This window comes from Lolium perenne, chromosome 3, assembly GCF_019359855.2.
Source record: "Lolium perenne isolate Kyuss_39 chromosome 3, Kyuss_2.0, whole genome shotgun sequence".
NCBI classification, from domain to species: Eukaryota; Viridiplantae; Streptophyta; class Magnoliopsida; order Poales; family Poaceae; genus Lolium; species Lolium perenne.
Window position 1 is genome coordinate 10,375,852 of NC_067246.2, and position 24,248 is coordinate 10,400,099.

At 47.5% G+C, this 24,248-nt stretch overlaps 1 protein-coding gene across 1 annotated transcript; it reads right to left on the reverse strand.

Annotated features, from left to right (window-relative positions):
- Positions 1–12,003: 12,003 nt before the first annotated feature.
- LOC127325802 (SNF2 domain-containing protein ENL1) lies at positions 12,004–20,207 on the reverse strand. Its single transcript, XM_051352618.1, has 21 exons — positions 20,071–20,207; positions 18,664–19,360; positions 18,479–18,565; positions 17,860–18,057; positions 17,657–17,787; positions 16,931–16,979; positions 16,626–16,841; positions 16,378–16,524; positions 16,166–16,285; positions 16,014–16,088; positions 15,746–15,928; positions 15,577–15,648; positions 15,402–15,488; positions 14,935–15,083; positions 14,733–14,844; positions 13,385–13,453; positions 13,211–13,302; positions 13,011–13,127; positions 12,874–12,933; positions 12,532–12,646; positions 12,004–12,402 (listed from the first exon to the last, which is right to left on the reverse strand). The coding sequence occupies exons 2-21, from the start codon at positions 19,348–19,350 to the stop codon at positions 12,280–12,282; spliced, it is 2,889 nt and encodes a 962-aa protein (XP_051208578.1). The 5' UTR covers positions 19,351–19,360; positions 20,071–20,207; the 3' UTR covers positions 12,004–12,279.
- Positions 20,208–24,248: the final 4,041 nt, after the last annotated feature.

Below are 24,248 nucleotides of genomic sequence, written 5' to 3' on the forward strand. Positions count from 1 at the left end.
TACGGAATATCTTCCTTAGTAAAGCGTTGAAGGGAGTTTACCTCGATCATGGATGAAGGGAGAATTATCTCACATATATCTTCTATGGGAGGTAGATTCTTCACATCTTCGGATTTAATACCTTTTTCCTTGAGAGACTTCTTAGCTTCCCTCATATCTTCATCATTCAATTCAATTAAACCCCTCTTCTTCAATATTGGCGTTGGAGTTGGTTCAGGTATATTCCAATCATCATGATTCCGGCTTATTCTAGCCAATAATTCTTCGACTTAAATGTCTGGAGTTCTTTTCCTGAAAACACAACCAGCACAACTATCCAAATATGCTCTAGATTCAATGGTTAGTCCACTATAAAATATATCAAGTAGATCATTATTTTCTAAATCATGTCCAGGTCGAGCTCTGATAAGAGAACAAAATCTTATCCAAGCCTCAGGCAATTTCTCTTCATCTCCCTGGTCAAACCTATAAATTTTCTGTAAAGAAATATGTTGAGCACTAGCAGGAAAGTATTTTCGAAAGAAAACATCACGCAGCTCAGTTGGACTTTTAATAGAACCAGGAGGCAAATTATTATACCAAGTTTTATCATCATCCTTTAATGAGAAAGGAAAAAATTTAGCGACAAAGTAAGTACGCATCTTGTCATCATCAGAAAACAAGCTACTCATAGAAGAAAGCTCAATCATGTGTTCTACAGCACTTTCTTTTTCAGTACCACAAAAGGGTGTTTTCTCTACAATAGCTATATGAGATAGATCAAGAGAAAAATCATAATCTTTATCCTTAATGCATATAGGAGATGTGGCAAATTCAGGATCAGGAGATAACTTATGTCTAACAGTATATTGTGCGAGAAACTTTTTAATTTTTCTTGCATCAGTAGTAGCATTGCATCTATTAATAAAATCATCATTAAGCTCCACATAATCCTCATCAGGATCATCACTAGAATAATCAAGTTCAGGTGAATTAACAGGTGTAGTAGCATTAGGAGTTTTAGCATTTTCAATTTGTCTAGACCTAGCAATTGTAGCATCTAGAAAGGATCCCAATGAACCACTATCATCAAGCACAGCAGAAACATTATCAATATTATAAGAGTTTTCAGATTCAGCAGAAGTACCAGCAAGTGAAACTTGCGGCGGTGAAACAAGTTGACTTATCACAGATGGTGAATCAAGTGTAGCAGAGGTACTCAGAGTTGTACCTTTTCTTGTAGTGGATGGTAATATGGCGACTTTAGGATCGCGAGTTTTACCCATGATGGAGAATTTGCAGCGAACAATATCAATCCAAGTGAACTTCCAAATAAAGCTATGCTCCCCGGCAACGGCGCCAGAAAACAGTCTTGATGACCCACAAGTATAGGGGATCGCAGCAGTCTTCGCGGGTAGTAAAACCCAATTTATTGATTCGACACAAGGGGAGACAAAGAATACTTGGAAGCCTTAACAGCGGAGTTGTCAATTCAGTTGCACCTGGAAACAGACTTGCTCGCAAGAGTTTATCAGTAGTAACAGTTTTATAACAGTAGCAGTAGTAGAATAACAGCAGCAGAGTAACAAAGACAGCAGTAGTAATTATAGTAAACAGCAGGATTAAAGTACTGTAGGCACGGGGACGGATAACGGGCGTTGCATGGATGAGAGAAACTCATGTAACAATCATAGCAGGGCATTTGCAGATAATAATAAAACGGTGTCGAAGTACAAAGCAATCAATAGGCATGTGTTCTAATTATAGTCGTACGTGCTCGCAATGAGAAACTTGCACAACATCTTTTGTCCTACCAGCCGGTGGCAGCTGGGCCTCAAGGGAATCTACTGGATATTAAGGTACTCCTTTTAATAGAGTACCGGAGCAAAGCATTAACACTCCGTGAACACATGTGATCCTCACATCACTACCATCCCCTCTGGTTGTCCCGATTTCTGTCACTTCGGGGCCATTGGTTCCGACAGCGACATGTGTATACAACTTGCAGGTAAGATCATAAACAATAAATATCATGATGAAACAATAACATGTTCAGATCTGAGATCATGGCACTCGGGCCCTAGTGACAAGCATTAAGCATAACAAGTTGCAACAATATCATCAAAGTACCAATTACGGACACTAGGCACTATGCCCTAACAATCTTATGCTATTACATGACCAATCTCATCCAATCCCTACCATCCCCTTCAGCCTACAGCGGGGGAATTACTCACACATGGATGGGGGAAACATTGCTGGTTGATGGAGAGGCGTCGGTGGTGAAGATGGCGATGATCTCCTCCAATTCTCCGTCCCGGCGGAGTGCCAAAACGGAGACTTCTGGCTCCCGAGACGGAGTTTCGCGATGTGGCGGCGTTCTGGAGGGTTTCTGGCGACTTCGACTTCTCCCCGTGCGTTTTTAGATCGAAGGCAATAAGTAGTCCGAAGGAGGGCGTCGGGGGCCAGCCGAGGGGGCCAGACGCTAGGGCGGCGCGCCCCCCTCCTGGGCCGCGCCAGCCTAGTGTCTGGGGGCCCTGGGCCCCCCCAGGCTTGCCCTTCTGGCTCCGCCAATATTCTGGGAAAATAGGACCTTCTGCATAAATTCCGAGGATTTTCCTGAAAGTTGGATTTCTGCACAAAAACGAGACACCAGAACAGTTCTGCTGAAAACAGCGTTAGTCCGCGTTAGTTGTATCCAAAACACACAAATTAGAGGCAAAACAATAGCAAAAGTGTTCGGGAAAGTAGATACGTTTTGGACGTATCACCAAGCATATTGGTGTTGATGTTTTTTATACACGTGCTCAAGTGCAGGATGAGGTTGTTGCGGTTCATTATGTGCCTTCAGATTTGCAGTTGGCGGATTTCTTTACAAAGGCACAGACTCGAGCGCAGATGACTTCTTACTCTCTAAACTCAGTGTTGTGGATCCACCATGAGTTTGAGGGGGGTGTTAGATGTATATATCTGTATATTGTATTTTTCCCATATGTTAGGGGGCTTCCTGCATATTTGCACATGTACATGAACTATATATTGTGGCATTTGGTCCCCTGGTAATACAACAAGCATATTGCCCTCACAGTAATGACACGGGGTGTAATGTGCAAACATGCCTTGGTGGGAGAAAGAACCTAGGCAGTGTTCAATCCTGTCCGCTGACCTAGACTGGATGGCCCAGATTCACGTGGAAACATGTATTTTTTGACGAAAGGCGACTTGGTCGCTTTCATTGCGATTAGGGAAGGGAAAGTACAAGCGGGAAGACTAGTTCCCGTGTATACCGAAAGGTTTAAGGATAAACCAAAAAGGAAAAGAAAAACCTTTCAAAGGAAAGGCACAGAGGAAGAACAAAAAAACAACAGGGAGCTTTGCACCCCAAGGCCGTCAGGTCAAGGCAGCCTAGTCCGGTTCTCTTGGTCTGTCTATTAGAGCTAAAAGCCTTCTTCTCCCAGCATGCACCCACGATCGAGCCTCCACTAAGATGGCTTGAACGACCGCAGCAGGAGTAGCCGATATATGCCTGAAGATCCTGTCATTTCGTTCCTTCCAAAGGCACCACCAAACTAGCGGGACCATCGATAGCCAAAGCTTGCGCCTCTCCTTGGTAAGTTGGTGAGTGGAAGTCCCTAGCCACGAAGCAAGGTCGGAGGACGGTCCCGGGGCCAAGGCCGCTGGCAGCACCGCATGGTCAAGAAGCCTCTTCCAGACGTCCTGCGCGAAAGGGCAGGTCACCAGGAGGTGCAAAGCCGTCTCGGGGTGCGCTCGACATAGGGAGCAGAGCGGGTCGTGAGGGCAGCCCTTCTTGGCCAAGACATCGGCTGTCATGCATCTACCTTGTACAGCCAACCAAGCATAGAACTTACACTTTGGTGGTGCATCCGATCTCCAAATCAACGGTGGGAAGTCAGGTTTTATCGAGCCAATGAACTGCGCCGCATAGGCCGAACTCGCGGAGTATTTTCCGTCAGCCGTCCACTTCCAGGTTACTTCATCAGGAACTCCGTCGGCGAGCTGCACATTACGCACCAGGTTCCATAGCATCACATACTGTTGTATAGCAGTCCCCGTCATGTTCCCCTTGAAATGCTTGATCCATTTTCCATGGTTTAGGGCCTTTTTGATCGAGATGTGCCGAAGGGTACAGTGGCTGAAGAGCTCATGGAAGATGGCACTAAACTTCCCTTCAGTATGCCAAGCATCCGTCCAAAACATTGCGGTTTCTCCATCTCCAACCGTGATCCTCACAGATGCCTCGAAGAAGTTGCGGACCTTCTCATCAATGGGTAGTGGCAGCCCTGTCCATGGCTTATCCTTAGCCATCCAATTTTGCCATAACCAGCGGCATCGAAGGGAAATACTGCGGGCCACAAGATCAGGGATTCTGAGCCCGCCATAAATCTTTGGAGAGCAAGCTTGTTTCCAACTAACGAGGCACTTCCCTCCGGTGGCGACATCCTTGTTAGCCCAAAGGAAACCCCTGGCCGCCTTCCCAATTCTCTTAGTGAACCATTTGGGAGGGTGCACTGCCATCATCTGAAAGACCGGCATGGCGTAGACAACCGATACTAGCAAAGTTAGTCTTCCGGCCGACGATGAAATCCTATTCCAACTTGCCATCTTGTTGAGCATTTTGTCAATGACGGGCTGCAGATCAGCGCGAGTCAACCTCAAGATGGACAGAGGTAGTCCCAGATACGTGCATGGCAATGTGGCTAGGGGGCATTGAATTTCATTGATCAAAGGTTGCAGGTCTATTTCCTCGCAGCGGATCGGGGAGAGGGAACTCTTGGAGAAGTTTATGTGTAATCCGCTTGCTTCTCCAAATGAGTCAAGCAGCTGGCGTGTAGCAGCCACTTCCTCTACCGCGGGGTTTAAGAACAGCACGACATCGTCGGCATATAAGGAAGCTCTGAACAGCGGCAGCGTAGCCCCAATGGGTTTAAGAATGTTCAGCTGATCAGCATAACCAAGAATCGCTGAGAGGACATCCATTGCCAGTACAAAAAGCAGCGGGGATAGGGGGTCTCCCTGTCTTAACCCTCTCCTATGCCAAATGATCTCTGTGAGGTCTCCGTTGATGAGTATCTTGGTCGACGCTGTAGCTAACATGGTCGTGATCCAATCTCTCCATTTCCTCCCGAATCCTTTTGCCTCTAGAACCTCGAGTAAGAATTCCCAAGATAGGCTGTCAAAGGCCTTTTGAATATCCAGCTTCAGTAGCAGTGCCGGGGTCTTCTTCAGGAAAAATGAGCGAGCCAGGCCACGAACGAAGGTGAAATTATCATGGATTACTCGACCCTTGATAAAAGCACTCTGTGCCGGACAGACGAGCTCGCCCATTCTTGGTTGCAGTCTATTGGCCAACACTTTCGCCACCAACTTAGCAAAGAAACAGATGAGGCTTATTGGCATGTAGTCCCTAGCAGTCTTCGCATCTGTTTTTTTCGGAATCAGTATCATGGTTGCGGAGTTGAGGCTGTCAAGCTCTGAGGTTTGCAACGTTGCGAAAGCCTTTATAGCAGCCATAATGTCATACTTAACCAGGCTCCAGCAGTGCTGAAAGAAGCGACCGGTAAATCCATCCGGCCCAGGTGCCTTATCTCCGTCTATGTCAAACACACATGCTTTTACTTCCGCCTCTGTGAACTCTGTCTCCAATTCTTGTAGCTGTAACGGTAGGATGCCTAGTTCCTGAAACTTGAGTGTGTGTCCTCTGGTTCCTGGTGCCAATCATGCTCATGAAGTACTCGTGAATGTATTCCATTTTTTCATCATGACCCGTTATGATCTGGTCGTTCTTTTGGAAGGACAGAATCAATTTCTTTCTTCGCTTTGCCGAAGCTTTGGCATGGAAGAAACTTGTGTTAGCGTCTCCCTCTTTTAGCCAAGCCATCCTCGATCGCTGCCTCCAGTGGGAACGTTGTAGCGCTGCAATGCCCAACAAGTTCAGTTTGAGGCTGTTTCTGAATCTTCTCTCTGGCTCTGTAAGATTCTCCTGTCCATCGCACTGTCTAGGCCTCGGATCAGCTCGCTTGTGATCGCTGCTCTCAGCTTTAGATCGCCGATGCTCTGACTACTCCACTTCCGCAACGATCTTGCTAACCTCGTCAGCTTGCAATGTAGCAGAAGAAACGGATCAGAGCAATTGGTTTGTTGTGTCCATGGCTGTTGGGTAGTTTCTGCAAAACCTTCCATCCCAATCCAATAGTTTTCGAACCTGAAATGTCGCGGCGGTGTGAAAGTGGCATCAGTCGTGAGCAACAGAGGGCAATGGTCCGAAAGGTCAGACGACAGGGCCTGCAGAATGCAGTTGGGGTGATCATTGCTCCACATCTCGTTCATAAGCGCCCGGTCCAGCTTGACTTTGATAGCATCAGCTTGCTCATTGGACCAGGTATATCTTCTTCCATGCATATACATGTCCTCCAGCTCATTATCATTGGTGAATCTCCTGAAAGCAGCCATCAACCTGCGGTTATAGTTGTTGGTGTTCTTGTCCGAAGCTTGCAAAATTAGATTGAAATCTCCCACTAAAAGCGTCGGTTGCGTGGCTGGGCAGCAAGGCTTGAGGTCTTCTAGGAATTGCAATTTCTCAGGCACTTGCTGCGGTCCGTAGACGGTGATCATATTGAACTGGACTCTGGTTGCTCTCCAACAGCAGCCTGTGGCAATGAAGGAAGGTTGACACGTGTGCTGCACCATATCCACTAAGTCCGGATTCCAGGGAAGGATGATTCCCCCTCTTGTGCCCGCTGCCGGTGAGAACATAAATTCAGCATACTCGGAGCCACAACAGTCGAAGACAATGGGTTGATCAACATTAGCTAATTTGGATTCTTGAAAACAAACTACAGCGGGGTGATACAGGTGCACAACTCTTCTCACAGCAGTGCGCCGCGCCGGGTTGTTTAGGCCCCGGACGTTCCAAATAAGGATACTTTAACTAATCATAAGGACTAGGCGACAGATCAACAACTGTTCCAGGCCTAGGCTACGTTCCCCTGGCGGCGGTTCTTCTTGGCATGTCCTGACTTGGCGAGGGCAGAGAGTGCCTCCATCTTGTCATCATTGAGAGGCTCGTCAAAGGCCGTGGCATATTCCTCAACAGCCTGCTCCTCTTCTTCTTCCCCTGGTTCTGCGATCGCCAGCCCCTTCTTGCTAATGATGAGTTTCCGTGCCAGGCGCATGGTGTTGTTGCCCGACCCTGTTGCCTGTTTCTTGCGGTTTTGGTTGCGGCAGTTGCGTCTTGTGGCAGTTCCTGGAGATCGGCGGCGTCTCGTCTTGCGTGGGGGAGCCGCCGGAGGTGTTGGCAGCAGTGCTGGCGCAACTGGGCCGCAAATCTTCAGCAGCATGCTCTCTATCTGTGAGATGTGATTAGCAGGGTGGGCTGGCGGCATCAGGCTAGCATGCAGGCCATGGGTTGGCGTGTCAGCCCCCAGAGGCCCAACATGGCGTTGTACATCGTCTTCAAACGCTTCACGGAGCCGCTCGCTCGTCACGGGCAGCAGGCGCGGTCGCTAGCGCCATGGTCAGCCCCTGGCTCTCGACAGCAGAGGGCAAGGGTTGCTCGGTCGCACTGCCCTGCCCGTCCTGCGTCTGGCCTAGGGACGCTCTGTCCCCTGGTCCCATCTTGCTTGAGACCGGGGTGGCTTGTAGCGTCATCAGCGTGGCCTCCTCTTCCAGGAACAGCTGCCCATGCCTTGGAGGGGAAGCTGGAGGTATGGGCGTGGGTCCATTGACCAAGCCCACCTCAGGCACAACAGTCAAAGCAGGGCCCGTGAGCGTCCTGTCGGTCGGCTCCGAACCAGCCTGCTCCCGTCCTGGCGCCGCAACAACCTTGTCAGCTAGCGGCCTGGAGTCAACACGCAGATCTTGCATGGACGTCGCAAGCTGCTCGGCGCCCACCGTCACCCCGTTCGCCGCCAGGGCTGGTAGCGGCACTTGAAGGAAACCCGCCGGCAGGAGCGCCCGGCGCCTTCCTCCACCGTTGCGCAGCTGAGGTCGGTGCTGTCCGGAGGCCGCACCCGAGGTGGCTGCCTCCAACCTCTGGTGCCATACATCATCCGTGATGCCGTGCGTCCAGGGGTAGTTCACCTCGTCCGTCCTCGTGGTGTCGTCGTCGCTGTCAAAGTAGTCGTCGTCGTCCCTGGTCCACTGGCCACGCGCGGCCGGCGCCGGCCTGATGAACATGGAGTTGTCGAGGTGGACCAGGATCGTGGTGCTGATGATCCGCGGGGGCACCGTGCGCCAGAGCTCCTCATAGCACCTCCTGGTTGAAGTGCCCGCACCGGGAAGCGAGGCGTCCGGCGAGGAAAAGCCCGGCGGAAGCTCTACGTGGGCGAGGGGGTCGACGCAGGGGCGCGGCTCGTGGATGTCGATGGTGGTCTTCGTGGGCACATCCTCCAGTTTGTCCACCCAAGCATCAACGACGTAGAACGAAAGGTCCCGCTTGGAGAAGGAGTCCTCCGCAATGGTGTGGATGAGGCAGTTTGGCAAGGCCCGTTGCACTGTGTCGAAAGACCAAGCTTGACGGATGCGTCTCGGATGCGTCTCTGCGGACGTCCAGAAAAGTCCGCTCGCGTCTGGCGGACATTTCGGTGGGCCCGCCTGGCAGCGACCCTGCGTCGATGCGTCTTCTCAAACGCGCCAGCGACTACAAAGCTGCGTCGCTTCGGCACTCTGCGCCACGTTAATGGCGACGATGCCTCGGCTGCCGAACGGCCGCCCACCTCCGCCAACCACGTTAATGGCAACGCCACGCGTCCCGCGGCCACCGCATGCCGCCGGCCAATATAAAGGGGGCGCGCGTTCTTCTTCCACATCCACTCCTCCAAAGAAACCCTAGCCGCCACAAAGCTCGACCGTAGCACCGCCTAGGTGTTCCTGTGACGCAGCCAAGCCCGCGAGGAAGTCCATGGCCGGTCCTGGTGGCCGGCGAGGCGGTCGAGGCCGCGGCCCTGGGCGCCCCCGTGGCCGGGGCAGGGGCCGCCGTGGTGGAGCAGCTACGGCCCCACGCTCGCCGTCGCCTGCGCCCTCCTCGTCCTCGCAGGAAGAGCGCTGCTTCGAGTTCCTCCTCCGCATCGACGACGACCCACTCGCCATCAAGCGGCTACCGGACAAGTTCGCCGAGTTCGTCGACGGCGTCGAGCCGGCGCAGTTGCAGCTACGGGAGGCCAGCTGCAACTTCTGCCGTTGGACCGTGGAGGTCCTTGATGGGATTTGTAGCATAGAAAACAAAAAAATTCCTACCGCAAGAACGCAATCCAAGCCAAGATGCAATCTAGAAGACGGTAGTAACGAGGGGATGAACGTGACTAACCCTTGAAGAGTTCCAAAGCCTACGAGATTAGATCTCGTTGTTGCAGAAGATGATCACTTGCCACTTTCAAAAGCGCGTAGAAGATCTTGACGGTGCCACAATCGGGCAGCACCTCCGTACTCGGTCACACGTTCGGTGTTGATGAAGACGTCCTTCTCCCCGTTCCAACGGGCAGCGGAAGTAGTAGATCCTCCTTGAATCCCGGTAGCACGACGGCGTGGTGGCGGTGTCGATGGAGATCTTCGGCGGAGTTTCGCTAAGCGTATGCGGGAGAAGAGATGGAGGAGGGGCGGCTAGGGTTTGGGAGAGGGGTGGCCAGCCACTAGAGGGGTGCGGCCAAGCTAGGGCTTGTGGTGGCCGGCCCCCTCCCCTTGTCCCTCTTTTTATAGGTGGAACCTCCAAGAGTAGGTCTACAAGTCTTCGAATAAGACCCCAAACCAAAACCTTCCATATGACATGAAACCTACCCAAGGTGGGATTCCCACTCTAGGTGGGATTCCCACCTTTCCTTGGGAGGGGGTGGCCGGCCACCTTGGTGGAGTCCACCTGGGACTCCACCCCCTTAGGGTTGGCCGGCCAAGCTTGGTGGAGTCCCTCCGGGACTCCGCCTTCCATAGTGATTTCTTCCGGACTTTTCTAGAACCTTCCATAAATGCACCGGATCATTTTCAAACTTATAAAATGACTTCCTATATATGAATCTTATTCTCCGGACCATTCCGGAACTCCTCGTGATGTCCTAGATCCCATCCGAGACTCCAAACAAAACTTCGAACTCCATTCCATATTCAATATCTACTAATACGACATCAAACCTTAAGGGTGTCACCCTACGGTTCGCGAACTATGTAGACATGGTTGAGACCTCTCTCCGACCAATAACCAATAGCGGGATCTGGAGATCCATAATGGCTCCCACATATTCAACGATGACTTAGTGATCGAATGAACCATTCACATACGATACCGATTCCTTTTCTCACACGATATTTTACTTGTCCGAGGTTTGATCATCGGTATCTCTATACCTTGTTCAACCTCGTCTCCTGACAAGTACTCTTTACTCGTACCGTGGTATGTGGTCTCTTATGAACCATTCATATGCTTGCAAGCTAATTAGACAACATTCCACCGAGAGGGCCCAGAGTATATCTATCTGTCATCGGGATGGACAAATCTCACTGTTGATCCATATGCCTCAACTCATACTTTCCAGATACTTAATCCCACCTTTATAACCACCCATTTACGCAGTGGTGTTTGATGTAATCAAAGTACCCTTCCGGTATAAGTGATTTACACGATCTCATGATCGAAGGACTAGGTAACTATGTATCGAAAGCTTATAGCAAATAACTTAATGACGTGATCTTATGCTACGCTTAATTGAGTGTGTCCATTACATCATTCTCATAATGCCACAACCTTGTTATTAATAACATCCAATGTTCATGATCATGAAACTATGATCATCTATTAATCAACAAGCTAGTTATACAAGAAGCTTACTAGGGACTTCTTGTTGTTTACATAACACACATGTATCAATGTTTCGGTTAATACAATTATAGCATGGTATATAAACATTTATCATAAACACAAAGATATATAATAACCACTTTATTATTGCCTCTTGGGCATATCTCCAACAGTCCTTTTTGACGGGCAGGGCAAGATGTACCTGCACACGGGGTGGGACAAGTTTGCCCGTGACCTCGACCTCGAGCCCGGCTGCCAGCTCACCTTCCTCTACGAGGGGGACGGCGAGATGATCGTCAAGGTGTTCGACGACACAGCCTGCCGTAGGCACTACCATACCGACGACTCCGGCTCCGACACCGATAGCTAGAACGTGAGTGTTCTTTCTTTGCAGCGAATCTGACTACGGGCCAAACGAAGCCAGTAGTCGAGGTTTCTGGATGTTCGCCTCATCGGTAGAACCAACAAGGGCACCATCTCCTCCCGCTGGATTTTCCAGTTTGGGTGATTGGGTGTGCACTCGAATGTTCTTTCTTGGCAGCGAACATACGGAAATCAACACAATTGGCTTCTTTTAAAAAAAAAATTTGTGTCCACCATGGTTCAAACTATGTGTTAGTTTGTGTAAACCATGTTCCAAACTATGTGTTAGTTTGTGTAAAATCATGTTTCAAAATGTTATATTTGAAACTATGTTTAAATAGAGAAGAGGGAAAAAAGAAAAAGAAAAATGCATCGCGCCGCTGGAGCAGACCCCAGACGCAAACGGACGCGCGGACAAAAACGGTCATTTTTGCGTCCGCAGGGCTGCGCAAACTGACGCTCGCGGACATTGCGTCGCGTCGCTGGAGATGCCATGCCCTTAGGTAGATGTTTGGTGGGTTGCCGCCAATCTTTTCAAGGCATCACGTCACCAGAATTTGCAGAAGCATTGGCTCTCCGCCATGCTGTTACTCTCGCATTGGACGAAGGTTTCCACAAAGTGCTTGTACAGTCTGATTGTTTGTCGGTGATCAAAAACGTGAATGCATCTGAAAGGAACCGTTCTGGTACGGAACCGATTGTTGCTGATATCAAGTCTTTATCTACTAGCTTTGAAACTGTTTCTTTTATCATGTAAGTCGTAGTGCTAATGGGGCGAAGGCGAGTGAGCTAGTTGCTCTTTCAACCTTCCGGCAGGGTGTTCCTGGTTGTATCCAGGATGTTGTGAACTATAAATGTTTGTGTTAATATATGAGCCGACCTTGATAAAAAAAAAATTGTAGGGTTCACCTGTATGGCGTGCATTACAGAACAACACAGTATAAAGGTCGACAAAAACAGATCAAGCTACAACATGGACCGCGATGCCACCAAGAGAGTATGGGCAAAGGAGAGTTTGCTCGACAACCCTAACTGCAGTTTCATGTTACATTTATCACAGGTCGGCTTTGATGATTCTTTACATTGACCAATCACCATTATTGCCGCCCAAACCAAAGACTCAGGCCAAAGGCCTAGCCAGGCCCTGTCGCTGCATCGGGCTCCTTTGGTGGGTCATCACCCAACGTTGCCCCAGGATTCATCCCTCCTCGAGCACGCCATCCACCTGCTTCTGGGCGAGAACTTCCACCAGATTTCTGTTACATAACATTGTCAAAAATAAACTGAATTAGGTTCAAAGGGGCCTCTGAGATAACATTGTCAAAAAAAAACTTAGATAACAAGAGGCCTCAGAGATATAAGGCATAACTGAAAAATACAATTACCTCAGGTCCGTATAACTTTTGTGGCAATAGCTTCCGGTATCTTCCAGCAGCAGCAGCAAGCATTTTATTTTGGACGCCCCACTTTGGGTCTTTCACATGATATGCATACTTCTCTCTGCAACAGTAAACAGTCAACTAATAAGTGAAATTGCTTTCGCGCACTCCAAAACATCTCGGCTTAACCAAAAGTTGCTCAATATAGGAGTACATTGACTAAGTGAGATGCAAGCAGAATCCAAGTATGCTAATAATTTCCTATCAACTGTTATATCAGAAAAGCGCAAAGCAAAGTATAGTATCATATATCATAATTCATAAATAACTGAAACAAAATGCTCTTACCCGCCAATAACGGTATCAGATGCGAACTTTTTGCGAAAGCGTCTAGCAAGCTTAACCGGGCTGCATTTGAAAGGAAAAAATGCTCATACGTTTCAATAACTTGCTAGTGAGTAAATTAGTAGTGCAACAATACCTACCTGTCATCATCACACGGCAACGGTAAACACTCCTCAACGGAGAAAAGAGATCCATGATTATTTAAACCTACCACAACCGTCTCTCTCATAATGAACTCCAGATGCTCCAAGATGCTCCTAAATACGAATATATTTATTAAAATGCAATTGAGATGGACAAATCAATAAAACAGATCTATCTCAAACAAGGAAAAACTCACTCGTCAAATCTAGTCTGATATGACTCGAGAAGTTCTTGGTGTGTCCAAGACTTAGCAAACCCGCCTTTTGGAAGACTTAGCACTTTGCCCGTCTGTGAAATCAGAGACAGATACAGACAGTTAACTAAGATATCTGGAAGTTTGTGCTCTTGTATCTCTACACTAAGGAAGTACCTCCTTCTCAAGGGCACGTGCACATTGTTCCTTCTCGGTAACTGAAGTTGATATTTCACCCTTTATGACCTGAAATGAACAACATTAATGACTTCTTATGTAATGCTAGAAATCAGACACACCCCTTCCCCTCGCTATGAGGCGGTGTCAGGTATTTCCCCGAGGCACCTGGGAACCTTTTCACCTTTTAAGCGCCTAAGGCGTCGCCTTAGGCACATCCTTCCCTACTGTGGCCGCAGATTAGACTAGCTATTTGGAAATTGAGTCCATATATCCATTACTAACATCAGGGATTATTCCAAATTTCTTACTAATCAGTTGAGAAGTACTAACATCAGGCATTATTTCAAATTTCTAATCTGCTAGGGAATCAACCATATCATCCGGCAGCATCACTAATCAATTAAGAGAAATACTAACATCGGGTGTTACTCTCAGTTTTTGATCATGTAAAGTACAAACCATCATCTGAACACAGCAGGCAACCACTAACGTGAGAATTGACCAAATAGACCTCTATTCAAAGTTCAGCCGAAGATAACCCTATACGAAAATTTAGCCAAATCTAACCCTTTTGCCCAATGCCATCCATCGCGGCATTGAACTTAGGTAGGTCAGCACCAGACATCTTAGCATTGAGAAACTCTTACCAGTTTTGCATCGAGAGAAAGGGTGGATTTCAAAATTTTAAATAGAATCAACTTTGTCTATTCTCACGCCGTCAACTACTACAGACCACTGAGAAACAGACCAAAATAGAGCAAGTGAGAAGAAGTGAGGCAAAGCACATCAGTCACGCATAAGAAACAGAGCATCATCTGAGTTAAAAGAGAAAAGTAACAGAGCATAGTTCAGGGCCTTTCTGCCCTGGTGAGAGAGGGCTGCGCCAGAGGAGCCAGGCCAGCTGCACACCCTGGCCAATGGCTTGGGTTCCAAAACGAGAGCTCCCTCAATCGTTTTTGGTGGACTAGTTTGCCCCCCTCTCGCTCTCCCTCTCCCTCCTTATTCGGGTGCATTCTCACTTCGGCCTGAAAACTCTCTTTCCCGCTGGAACACCTTATTCGCCCGTGCGATTTCCCTCTTGTTCTCTATGAACTACTGGTTGCTCTGTTAATCGAGGCAGATACCTTATGATAGCATCCAAGGCAGGCCGACGCCCTGCCGTCGGAGGGCGCCCCAGTGCGGCGCCCCAGTGCCAACGTGTTGCCTATAAACTTTGGTTGCTATTATAGCAAGTTGAGTTGGAGATTCACACCTTAAATACCTAGCACTTAACATTAACTATCGTTTGAACTTGAGGAAAGCTAAGATAACACAGAGCACCCGAATCCAAGACATAGTTACTTACCTGTCGTCTGTAAGTGTGTTCTTCAATGGTACCCGCAGTGATTAATCTGTATACAATCACATCTTTCTTCTGGCCCAATCTAAAGGCTCTGTCCACACTCTGGTTATCCATACTACAGAAACATTTAGAATATTAATAAACACAAACAGAAAGTCTCCTCTAGCCTCAATTTAATCTATTTACAAAAGAACAGTTTTAATACCTTGGGTTCTGCGCAGGATCAACAATGATTACTCTCGAACCTGCAGTTAGATTTAATCCCATGCCACCCACAGAAGTTGTCATTAAGAAAACATCCGGTACATCTTCTGGAGAGATCTCATCAGGATTCTCAATATTCGCTTGGAAACTCTACAAGTTTAGCAGATCACATTATACCAGAAAACAGCACATTACAAGGTGCAAGAACAATGCTGTGTAATGAAGCTATTACATAAACAAACACATAAGGTGCAAGATCATTGAGCTGTATGGTAGCAAATGCTTAGCTATTAAGACATTAAGCCTAGAAAGGACCAAGTTACCAGTAATTACTATGACTATCTTCAGAGAGAAGAAAACATAAGCAAGTGATAATTAAGCACCAGAAGGGTTTTGTGTTCGCATCTTTCCATGATGCTCGATGGCCAGTCAGAATCTCACAAGACATAATAAACGGAAAAAGGATACCTTGATTTTCTCGTCTCTCTCAGGTTGAGTTGTACTGCCATCCATGCGTATGATTTTACTTTCGTCCATGAATGTCAGAAGAGCTTGCTGTTATAAATTAAAACAAAAGAGTGCAAGTCACCAGACATGGCCTAGTTGAACATTAACAAGCTTACACTAGTGATCAAGAAACTACCTCTACGAGTTGGAGCATCGGGACAGATTGTGAAAAAACCAGGATTTTATGGTGCTCGGCTAAAAGGTTATTCTGCAAGAATTCAGATTGTCCGTTCCTTATTAGATCGACACTATAACAGATAGAAGTATGAAACATACAAGAGGTTTTAGGATGTTTTGAAACATACCACTAGATACAATATAAACCTGAGTTTGCAAGAAGATCCTATGAGAACGTCAGGAAAAGGGACGAGTTTCAGTAGCTGCTTCTTGTAGTTATTTGCAAGACCTTGAGATTCGAAGGAAGCTTTCGCATCACCAGATGCAAGTTTTCTAAGTATAAATGGGTGGTTGCAGATATTCTTCGCAACCTGTCCGCAGAACAGAAAAGGCCCCGAAAGTAAAAATCCAAAACAAGTTTGATTTCACAAACAGCAGCTTGAAAGTAGAACTAACCGAGGCTTCTGCCAAAGAAGCACCTTTTGAGTTTCCCAAGCGAATTTCTGTTAATAGTGCCTTATAGAGGTCGATCTTCAGACAAAGAGAAAGTAGGTGAATGTAAGATGGAAAATCAGAAGTGAATTAACTGATAAAGTAGCCATGATTACCTGGACGGTTGTCATTTCTAACCAGACCGTCATCTCATGCTTACTACCAAGCAAGCCCATTGCCTGCAGCAACCTTTTTGTCCTCCTTAGCATGCAAGGTTTCAGGATATTTTTTAACTCCTTTGCAAACAGCAGAACCAACACTTAGTCAATAAGCAGAACATGATTTTTTGCAGTATTGGAGATATGAAGGACCCTACATGAAGAATTACCTCTGATGCTGACATTGCTAGCCTTTTATGACTCAACTGGGAATCGGAAAATTTCGCCTTTTCAATAGGCTCCACAAACTTTTCAACAAACTCTTGCTCATTGCCAAGTAAGTTGGGGCAGCAGAAGTTTACTAACACATACAGCTCCTAGATTCACATATTGCTATCAGTAAACTACAGAACTGAAGAGGGATACAGGAAAACAGTTTGTTAGGGTAAAAATGGGGCCACCACACACGAAGTTGTACCTTTAGATTATTTTGAAATGGTGTCCCAGTGATAACTATCTTGTTGTGACAGTTTAGTGCCCTGAAAGCTTGTGAAGTTTGTGTCTTATCATTCTTGATTCTATGCCCTTCGTCTAGGAATATATAGTTCCACTTGATCACCTTTGTTTCTTCACATGCGATAATCTTGTGTTTGGATCGGAACACTTCGTACGTTGTAAGTAGTACACCCCCTCGCTGTCAAATTTAACAAATGGACAGAAATTAAAAACATAGACCATTCAATTTTCATGAACTGAAATGGACAAAATTCCATCTACACTTACTTTGATCACACTGTTCAGAGATTCTCCCTCAGATACTGGCGTTCGGTACCTGCAGTAAGCAAGGAAGTATTATAAGAATAATGGATATGTATACGTACAGTCGTACATGCACATGCACATGCACATGTGGATCTTGGTGTCTTGCCCACACACATGCTTTGGGTCTGTATTAGATGATGCATTGCTAAGGTTCATTTTCCTTTTCTTTCGGTTTCACATATAGAAAAAACTAGGAAATGGAAATATGAGATAATACTTAAAAAGATGCAGGACCCACACTTCAGTGAGGCAATGTCACTATGAGCCACAGGGCATAGCTCCCTCTCTCTCTCTCTCTATCTCTCTCTCTTTCCTCTCTCATCATCTTGTGACTGATTTCTCTACGACCTCACCCCTACCCCCTTCCCTGTCCTCCATCCTGATGAGGATATGTAGCAGCGGTGAACAAGTGGGTGGCATGGATGAAAAGAGGCGGAAGAGGTGGTCAACTATTACGCTAGGCTTGTTCATAATTGTCTCATCAATGTGCTTTGAGCAAATAAGCACATTTCGATGAGCAGGATGTGCCACACTTAGAAACCATCATCAGGACCAGAAGATAGTTCCGGAGCTTCAACCCTAGCGTTTTATTCTCAAGTGGTTTGTTTTGTTCTACTTCCTGACCCACATGTATACATACTGGATCCGCCTAACTTATCATATTCAAGATGTACATGAGAAACTTACATGTGAATTTCTTCTACCAGACCAACATTTTTAAGCTCAGCTACCCACTGACTTAGAACAGACTTCGGGGCTACAATAATTGCTCTCTCGATAAGTGAGCAAGACAGCAAACCACGCAAAAACGAGCAGACCTGCAAAATGAATTTGCATGAGAAATTCGAAAAATAAGTCAGTTCAAATGGACATATTTATACCATGCATACCGTGCGTGTTTTCCCCATCCCCATATCATCGGCGAGTATACCACCCATTGATTTACATTGCAGATCCCACAGCCACCGAACAGCTCTGATTTGGTACGGTGCTAAACGCTCAAGAACTTCAGGAGGTAGGGTAAAGAGGCCCTTCGCAGATCCCTTTGGCATCAAACAAAAATTTGCAGGTTTGTCTTCCTCCAACGCCTGGATTTTGTAACATAAGTTAGAGCGTTATGATCAAAACTAGATAGTCCTGTCATGAAACACTGCTGTTATCTTGCATCAAGTAAGGTCCTACGAATAAAAGATATTTTCTGTCCTGGACTTGCCACACCAGCCATCTTCTCATCATTTCTGGTACGATACCATGTACCACTCAAGTTAAAAAATGTGAAAGAACAATGGATGCATGCACAGGACACTATTTTCTTGATTTAACTTTGTTGAGTTTTTTTATTGAAAAAAGAGTATGTGCTCATTTTACTTGTGATACTTCTAAATGCTCTCTGCTATTCAGTTTGCCATGTTCAGTTTCTATATGGAGTGAATAAAGGAGATCAGCAAACAGATTACATCACAGGATGTTTTTTCCGTTTGAGAGAGAGAGAGAGAGCGAGAGAGTTACCACATGGCCCTTGTCATAGCTTTTAGTGACAGCATTAACATCTTCACTTCTCCAGCAAGAACCTTCAGCATTGAAGTAAGAAGGATCCTAGAAAAAATGCCACAGCGGTTCATAACTTGAAATGAAATGCATTCGAAAAGACTAAGAAATCATTGAACACAAGGAGAAGTAAGGCGGCATGTTACCTCCCTGAGGATGTTACTTGTGGGAAGCCAGCTCCGCATGAAGAGGTCAAACAACCCTTCACCTTGCAAATCCCGCATATCCATCGTCTTCCCACCAAGCTTTTGGATCATCGATTGTAATTTGTCCTTCTCATCACGAAGACAGCGGCTCAAGACTTTCCTGATTGGGTCATACACATAGAGTAGGAACCCCCTTTTGCATGAGGCAGTAGTAGTAGGAGTAGGCGTCCATATCTTCGTTGAGGGATCGTAGTAGTTATCCCCCCAGAGCCTGTTCTTTACCTTGTCATGGTCCAACCCAAACTTTGACTCATATATCTCTGCGAACTTTGGGATTGAGAAGCCCCAACTGTCAGCATAGAAAACAACTGTGCCTTCCCTGGGACTGACTTCAACATCTTTGAGGCGATGGGTGCTGTAGAGCTTGATAAAAGCATTTACATCGTTGATGATAGTGCAGAACTTCTGATAGGCTTCCTCACCATCCAATTTCTCGAGGAAACATCTGTGGATGTTAGTCAGCATGAGGAGAGGTGTGAACCCCATAGCCAGCACTTCCCGGATCCTCTCTCTTGTCAGCAAGGTCAAACCGTCAATACAGTCAACCACCAGCAAAGTACCATCTCCCGCCACCAAAGTACCATCACTGGTGCGAGCATCCCCTCCAGAATGGTGGTGCCCAGACATGTCCTACAATCTGTATAGGGGTCACATGTTAAGAAATCAATTGCTTGAAACAGAAGAAAGGGAAATATAATTCTACAGGGTGAATGAGCAGTTTACAGACATTAAGAATTATTACTACTTTCGAAGTCCACCCATCTATAACTGAATTACAGCACAGTCCACATAAGATGCGAGCACTTGTACAACTAAAGAATTCACGGCAAGGAGAAATGCACTTATACAGTCCAAACTCCAAAGAGATAAGAAATATGTGGTGTGCTTAACTGCATACAAGAACTTCAACCTCATGGGGCAAAACGGTTACCAGAGCCTAATATCTTGAACACAGCGCTTAATTCTTCCAACATTGTGGGGCAAAATTGTTGCCAAATGATGTGCTATATGATGAATTCCTGATGGTACACAGAGCTGTTGAGTTGCGGAAAAGAATGGACACCAGTTATACGGAACAAGCTCTTCATCTCGAGGAGAATCACAGCATACGCATAGGAATTAATGAAGACTGTAACAGACGTGACGCAGAGCACGTGCAGGCGAAACCGCAAATGGAGTCGATACAGTGGCCCTTCCAAGCCACTGCATCACGGGAGATTCCGCTGCTACGCGACGAATTGGTCGGCGGGGTGGATTCGCGGTTCGTTTGCAAGGTGAAGGAACATATAAGTGCGACGTGTTCAGGAATGGGGGGGTTCGAGCGGGCGGGGATCGAGCGGGATTCACCTGCGGGGGATGATCTCTTAGGGTTGGAGCAGGCCGTCGAGCGCGCGGTGCGCGGCGTGGGGCGGTGGTCTTGGAGCGGGAGGAGTCCTGGCGCGCCTCGCCTCGGCGGGTGGAGGAAGTTGCCGGAGAGGGAGCGCCTGGCGGAGAGGACCTTGGCGCACGCGAGTCGGCGGGCGCACGTCGCGGGATAGGGTTTCTGGCGCGCGTGAGTCGGCGGAGAGGCGGAGTTCACGGCGCCCGGTGGAGCGGAGCGGAGCGGGGCGCGACGTCGGCGGGGCTGGGTCAGCGGCGGCGCGGCGAGGCTTGGTCGGCGACGGCGTAGGAATGCTCGTCGGAGGGTTTGGGGCGAGGGTTTGGGGGTTTGTGCTCGGGCTCGACGATGCGCGGTGGAGTTGGAAATTTGGGGGGGAATTTGGGCGTGGTGTGGTGCGCGAGTCCGGTGGCACGTCGGTCGATCCGTCGGTGGTAAAAGGAAAAATTGATGATAACCCCCCCTAGTTGGGGGTACATGTCAGTGACACAAGGGGGGCTATGATAAAAGTGGCACCAACTAGGGGGGGTTGGCCCCACATGTCAGTGACACAAAAGGGGGTTATGATAAATGTACCCCCAACTAGGGGGGTTATCATCAAATTCCCCGGTGTAAAACCGGGCCCGGGCGCATTCACCGGTCTCCAAAGGAGCAATTTAGGAGTTTACTACTACTAAGTAATAATAATTTTCTTTGCGTCCCCCATGCGCCATCCTTAAATCCGTTTTTTTTTGTCCGGTGCGTCCCGATACGGTGTCCGGCACCCCGAGCCCATCCCCACCCCACAGGGATGCTCCGGGCATGCCGAACACAACGAAAAGCGAGGCGGGCTCCCACATGTCGGCAAGTATTTGCATAAACCGTTGATTCGCGCTTTTTTTTCTCGTTGCTCCCTTCTTCCCGCGCCTCCCACCCCTCCGCCGCCGCTGGATTTGCTGGCCGTTTCGGCGTCTGATCATCTGAGAGTCGGCACCGTCGTCGCGGTTGGCGCTCCCGCCGGTCGTTCCGCCGCCGCCGCTTCGCCGTCGCGTCCCTGAACGCGGGGTCAAATCCACCCCACCTCCGCGCACACAAGGTGCTCGACGACTTGCCAGGTAGGCGTGATTGGCCGTTGTTCGTTGCGTCGTCTGCCTCGGCACAATTTTAACCATTGATTTTGCTTTAGACATGGATAGCGACGATGAAATGCTTGCACTTCTGCTGGAGGACTAGCAAGCCTTCGACGATGACCTCAGGGAGCATTTGTTGATCATCGCGTCCCTCCAGGACATGGTTGACGCCGAGGCAGAGAAGAGGAAGAGGCCGCGCCGTGGAGGATCAAGGCCGGGGAGAAAGAAGTCCAAGCCCCGGCAGAGGATGGAGGGGCATACCATGATGCACAACGACTACTTCGAGATCACGCAACACATGCCGACAATTTTCGGCGCCGGTATAGGATGAGCAAGGGTCTGTTCATGAATATCCTCCACGGCGTTCGAGAGTTCGACCCCTACTTCAAGCTCAAGCTCGATGTTGTAGGCGTTGTCGGGTTCTCATCGATTCAGAAGTGCACCGCCGCCATGAGGATGCTTGCATACGGAGCACCTGCCGATACACAGGACTACTACCTTCGCATGAGTGAGTCCTACTGCCATTGAGTGCATGTACAAGTTTTGCCGAGCTGTGGTGGGAAAGTTTGGCAAATACTACTTGAGAGGGCCAACTGAGGAAGAGACTGCAAGGATCATGGCACAAAATGCTGCCATAGGATTTCCTGGAATGCTTGGAAGCATCGATTGCATGCACTGGTCATGGAAGAACTATCCGTTTGCTTGGCAAGGTATATACAAAGGGAGTCATGGATATTGCAGTGTGGTGCTTGAAGCTGTGGCAGATTATGACCTGTCGAGTTGGCATTCTTTCTTCGGCATGGCGGGATCACACAATGACGTCAACGTGTTGCAGCAGTCTCCGGTGTTCAGCGGACTAGTGGAAGGGCATGCTCCACCATGCAACTATGAGGTCAATGGCCACCAATATACCAAAGGCTATTATCTAGCCGATGGTATATATCCAAAATGGGTCACTTTTGTCAAAACAATCTCGAATCCATCAGATCTCAAGAATTCCCACTTTGCTACGCGACAGGAGGCTTGCATGAAGGATGTCGAGCGGGCATTTGGTGTGCTTCAAGAACAATTTGCCATTGTCCGGTACCCTGCTCTAAGCTGGTCTCACGACCAAATATGGGAGATGATGCAGGCTTGTGTGATCATGCACAACATGATCATCGAGGATGACCGCAAGAATCATGCCAGGACACATGTTGGTCCTTATGAGTGTGAGGGCCCTCTTGCGGAGGTTGATCATGAGTTGCCTGCAGATTTTGCTGATTTCCTCGCCATGCACGCAGAGATCCGTGATAGCAATGTTCATGATCAACTTCAAGCTGATCTCGTTGAGCATTTGTGGAGGATCAAAGGAAATGCCGTGACACCTTGATCTAGCTCTATTTTACATTTGTTTAGTTGTTTTATTGTCTGTTGTATTTTAATTTGAAAACTATCTCTGCAAACATATTTATTCCTATGTTACACTTGATAAATGATTGTGTGTTAAAAAAAACTTTAAAAAAATGTTTGGGGCGGCGTTTGGGGGACGCAGCTGGGGAGCGACATCCCCCAAACGCGGCATGAACAAAACCGTCCCCCAATGCTCAATCCGGCGCGGTTTGGGGGACGCGACTGGAGATGCTCTTACATTTAGAGAAGTCCCCTTTTTTTATATCAACCACGTATTTTATTAATCGAAAATCAAGTTACACGAAACTAAAACATAAGCCAGGATAAAATCTCAATCTGCAAATAAAATCATAAAAGATCAATCGAGAAAGTACAAAACGATCTGGTTGCCGCCCAACTCCAGCGCCACCAAGACAGACATAATAGCATACGCCAAACCTCCACCATTGTAATATCCAAAAAACCACCATCACCAACAAGGATTTACGAGCCGATGAACAGGCATGCTGCAAGCAGCGAGGCACATATCCATTTGGCATGTCGACCCGTGCTGTCATGGACCAAGATACGTCGCCTCCCATCGATGAAGTGAGAGAAGAGCGTGGCATATATATCCACCACCTTCGGATCAACATTTTCGCTCCAGAAGAACCACCTCGCCTCGGTAACGAACGCTAGCGACACACCGAGAAACTAGTCTCGCCATATCTGAAGAACGGCGAGAAGACCAAGATGTCGATCTGAAGGGCCGAACAACACATGTTGCCATCAATATGAAAATATCCGTTTTCGTGATGTATTCGTTCCATATCCGCTCCGTATTCGTCTCCGGTGATTTATGTTTCCATATTCGTTTCCAGAGATTCCGATTTTATTTTTGATTTCGACAAGATAGGTGGAAACGAAAACGATAAAGGATGTTTCAGTCCATTTCCATTCCGTTTTCAACCTAGTGACAGCCATCATCTTCAACCTAGTGACAGCCATCATCGTTGGCCGCCGAATATTCTGGGACGTCTGGGATAGAGGCAGGTTTGCACGCGTAACTTTTTCTAAAAAAAAGTGTAGAAACAAATTTCTAGGGGCGGGCGACGACGCTGGAGCTGGTGGTTCTTCTCGCCCTTGTCTCACCCCTGTCAAATTCATTTCCCTAAAAAACATATACAATCAGTCAGAATTCTCTTGATTTGCTTGAATTCTGTTGTACCCAGGCACTTCATCCACCCCTGTCAAATTCATTTCCCTAATAAAACATATACAATCAGTTTTCTTGATTTGCTTGAATTCTGTTGTACCCAGGCACTTCATCGTTGGTGACGCAACATTTTTACACTGCTACTGAATACCCGATCTGCATTTGTGGAACTAAGTTGCTCAATTCAGACCATGGCTAGCGTCAGATCAGGTGTATGATGAGGCCATGGCGGTGTACATATTGTTGCACTCTAGTGCATATACCACAGCAATTTTATTAATTAATGCAGCATATACAAAGAAAAATGTTCAGAGCTATGTACAACTACAACTGCAGCATTTACAGAAGGTTGTCAATCCATATGTTTGCAGTGAAGCCAGCCATCCAAGCAGAGAATCCGTTCAAATATAAAACCTGTTCATTTGCTTCCAAATGTTCCAACAAGCACGAA

Coding starts and splice junctions, on each gene's coding strand:
- LOC127325802 (XM_051352618.1), bottom strand. CDS start 19,350: ATGTCTGGGCACCACCATTCTGGAGGGGATGCTCGCACCAGTGATGGT. Junction 13,454..14,732: donor AACACACTTACAGACGACAG/GTAAGTAACTAT, acceptor TGTTCATTTCAG/GTCATAAAGGGTGAAATATC. Junction 12,403..12,531: donor AAAAGTTATACGGACCTGAG/GTAATTGTATTT, acceptor GTTATGTAACAG/AAATCTGGTGGAAGTTCTCG.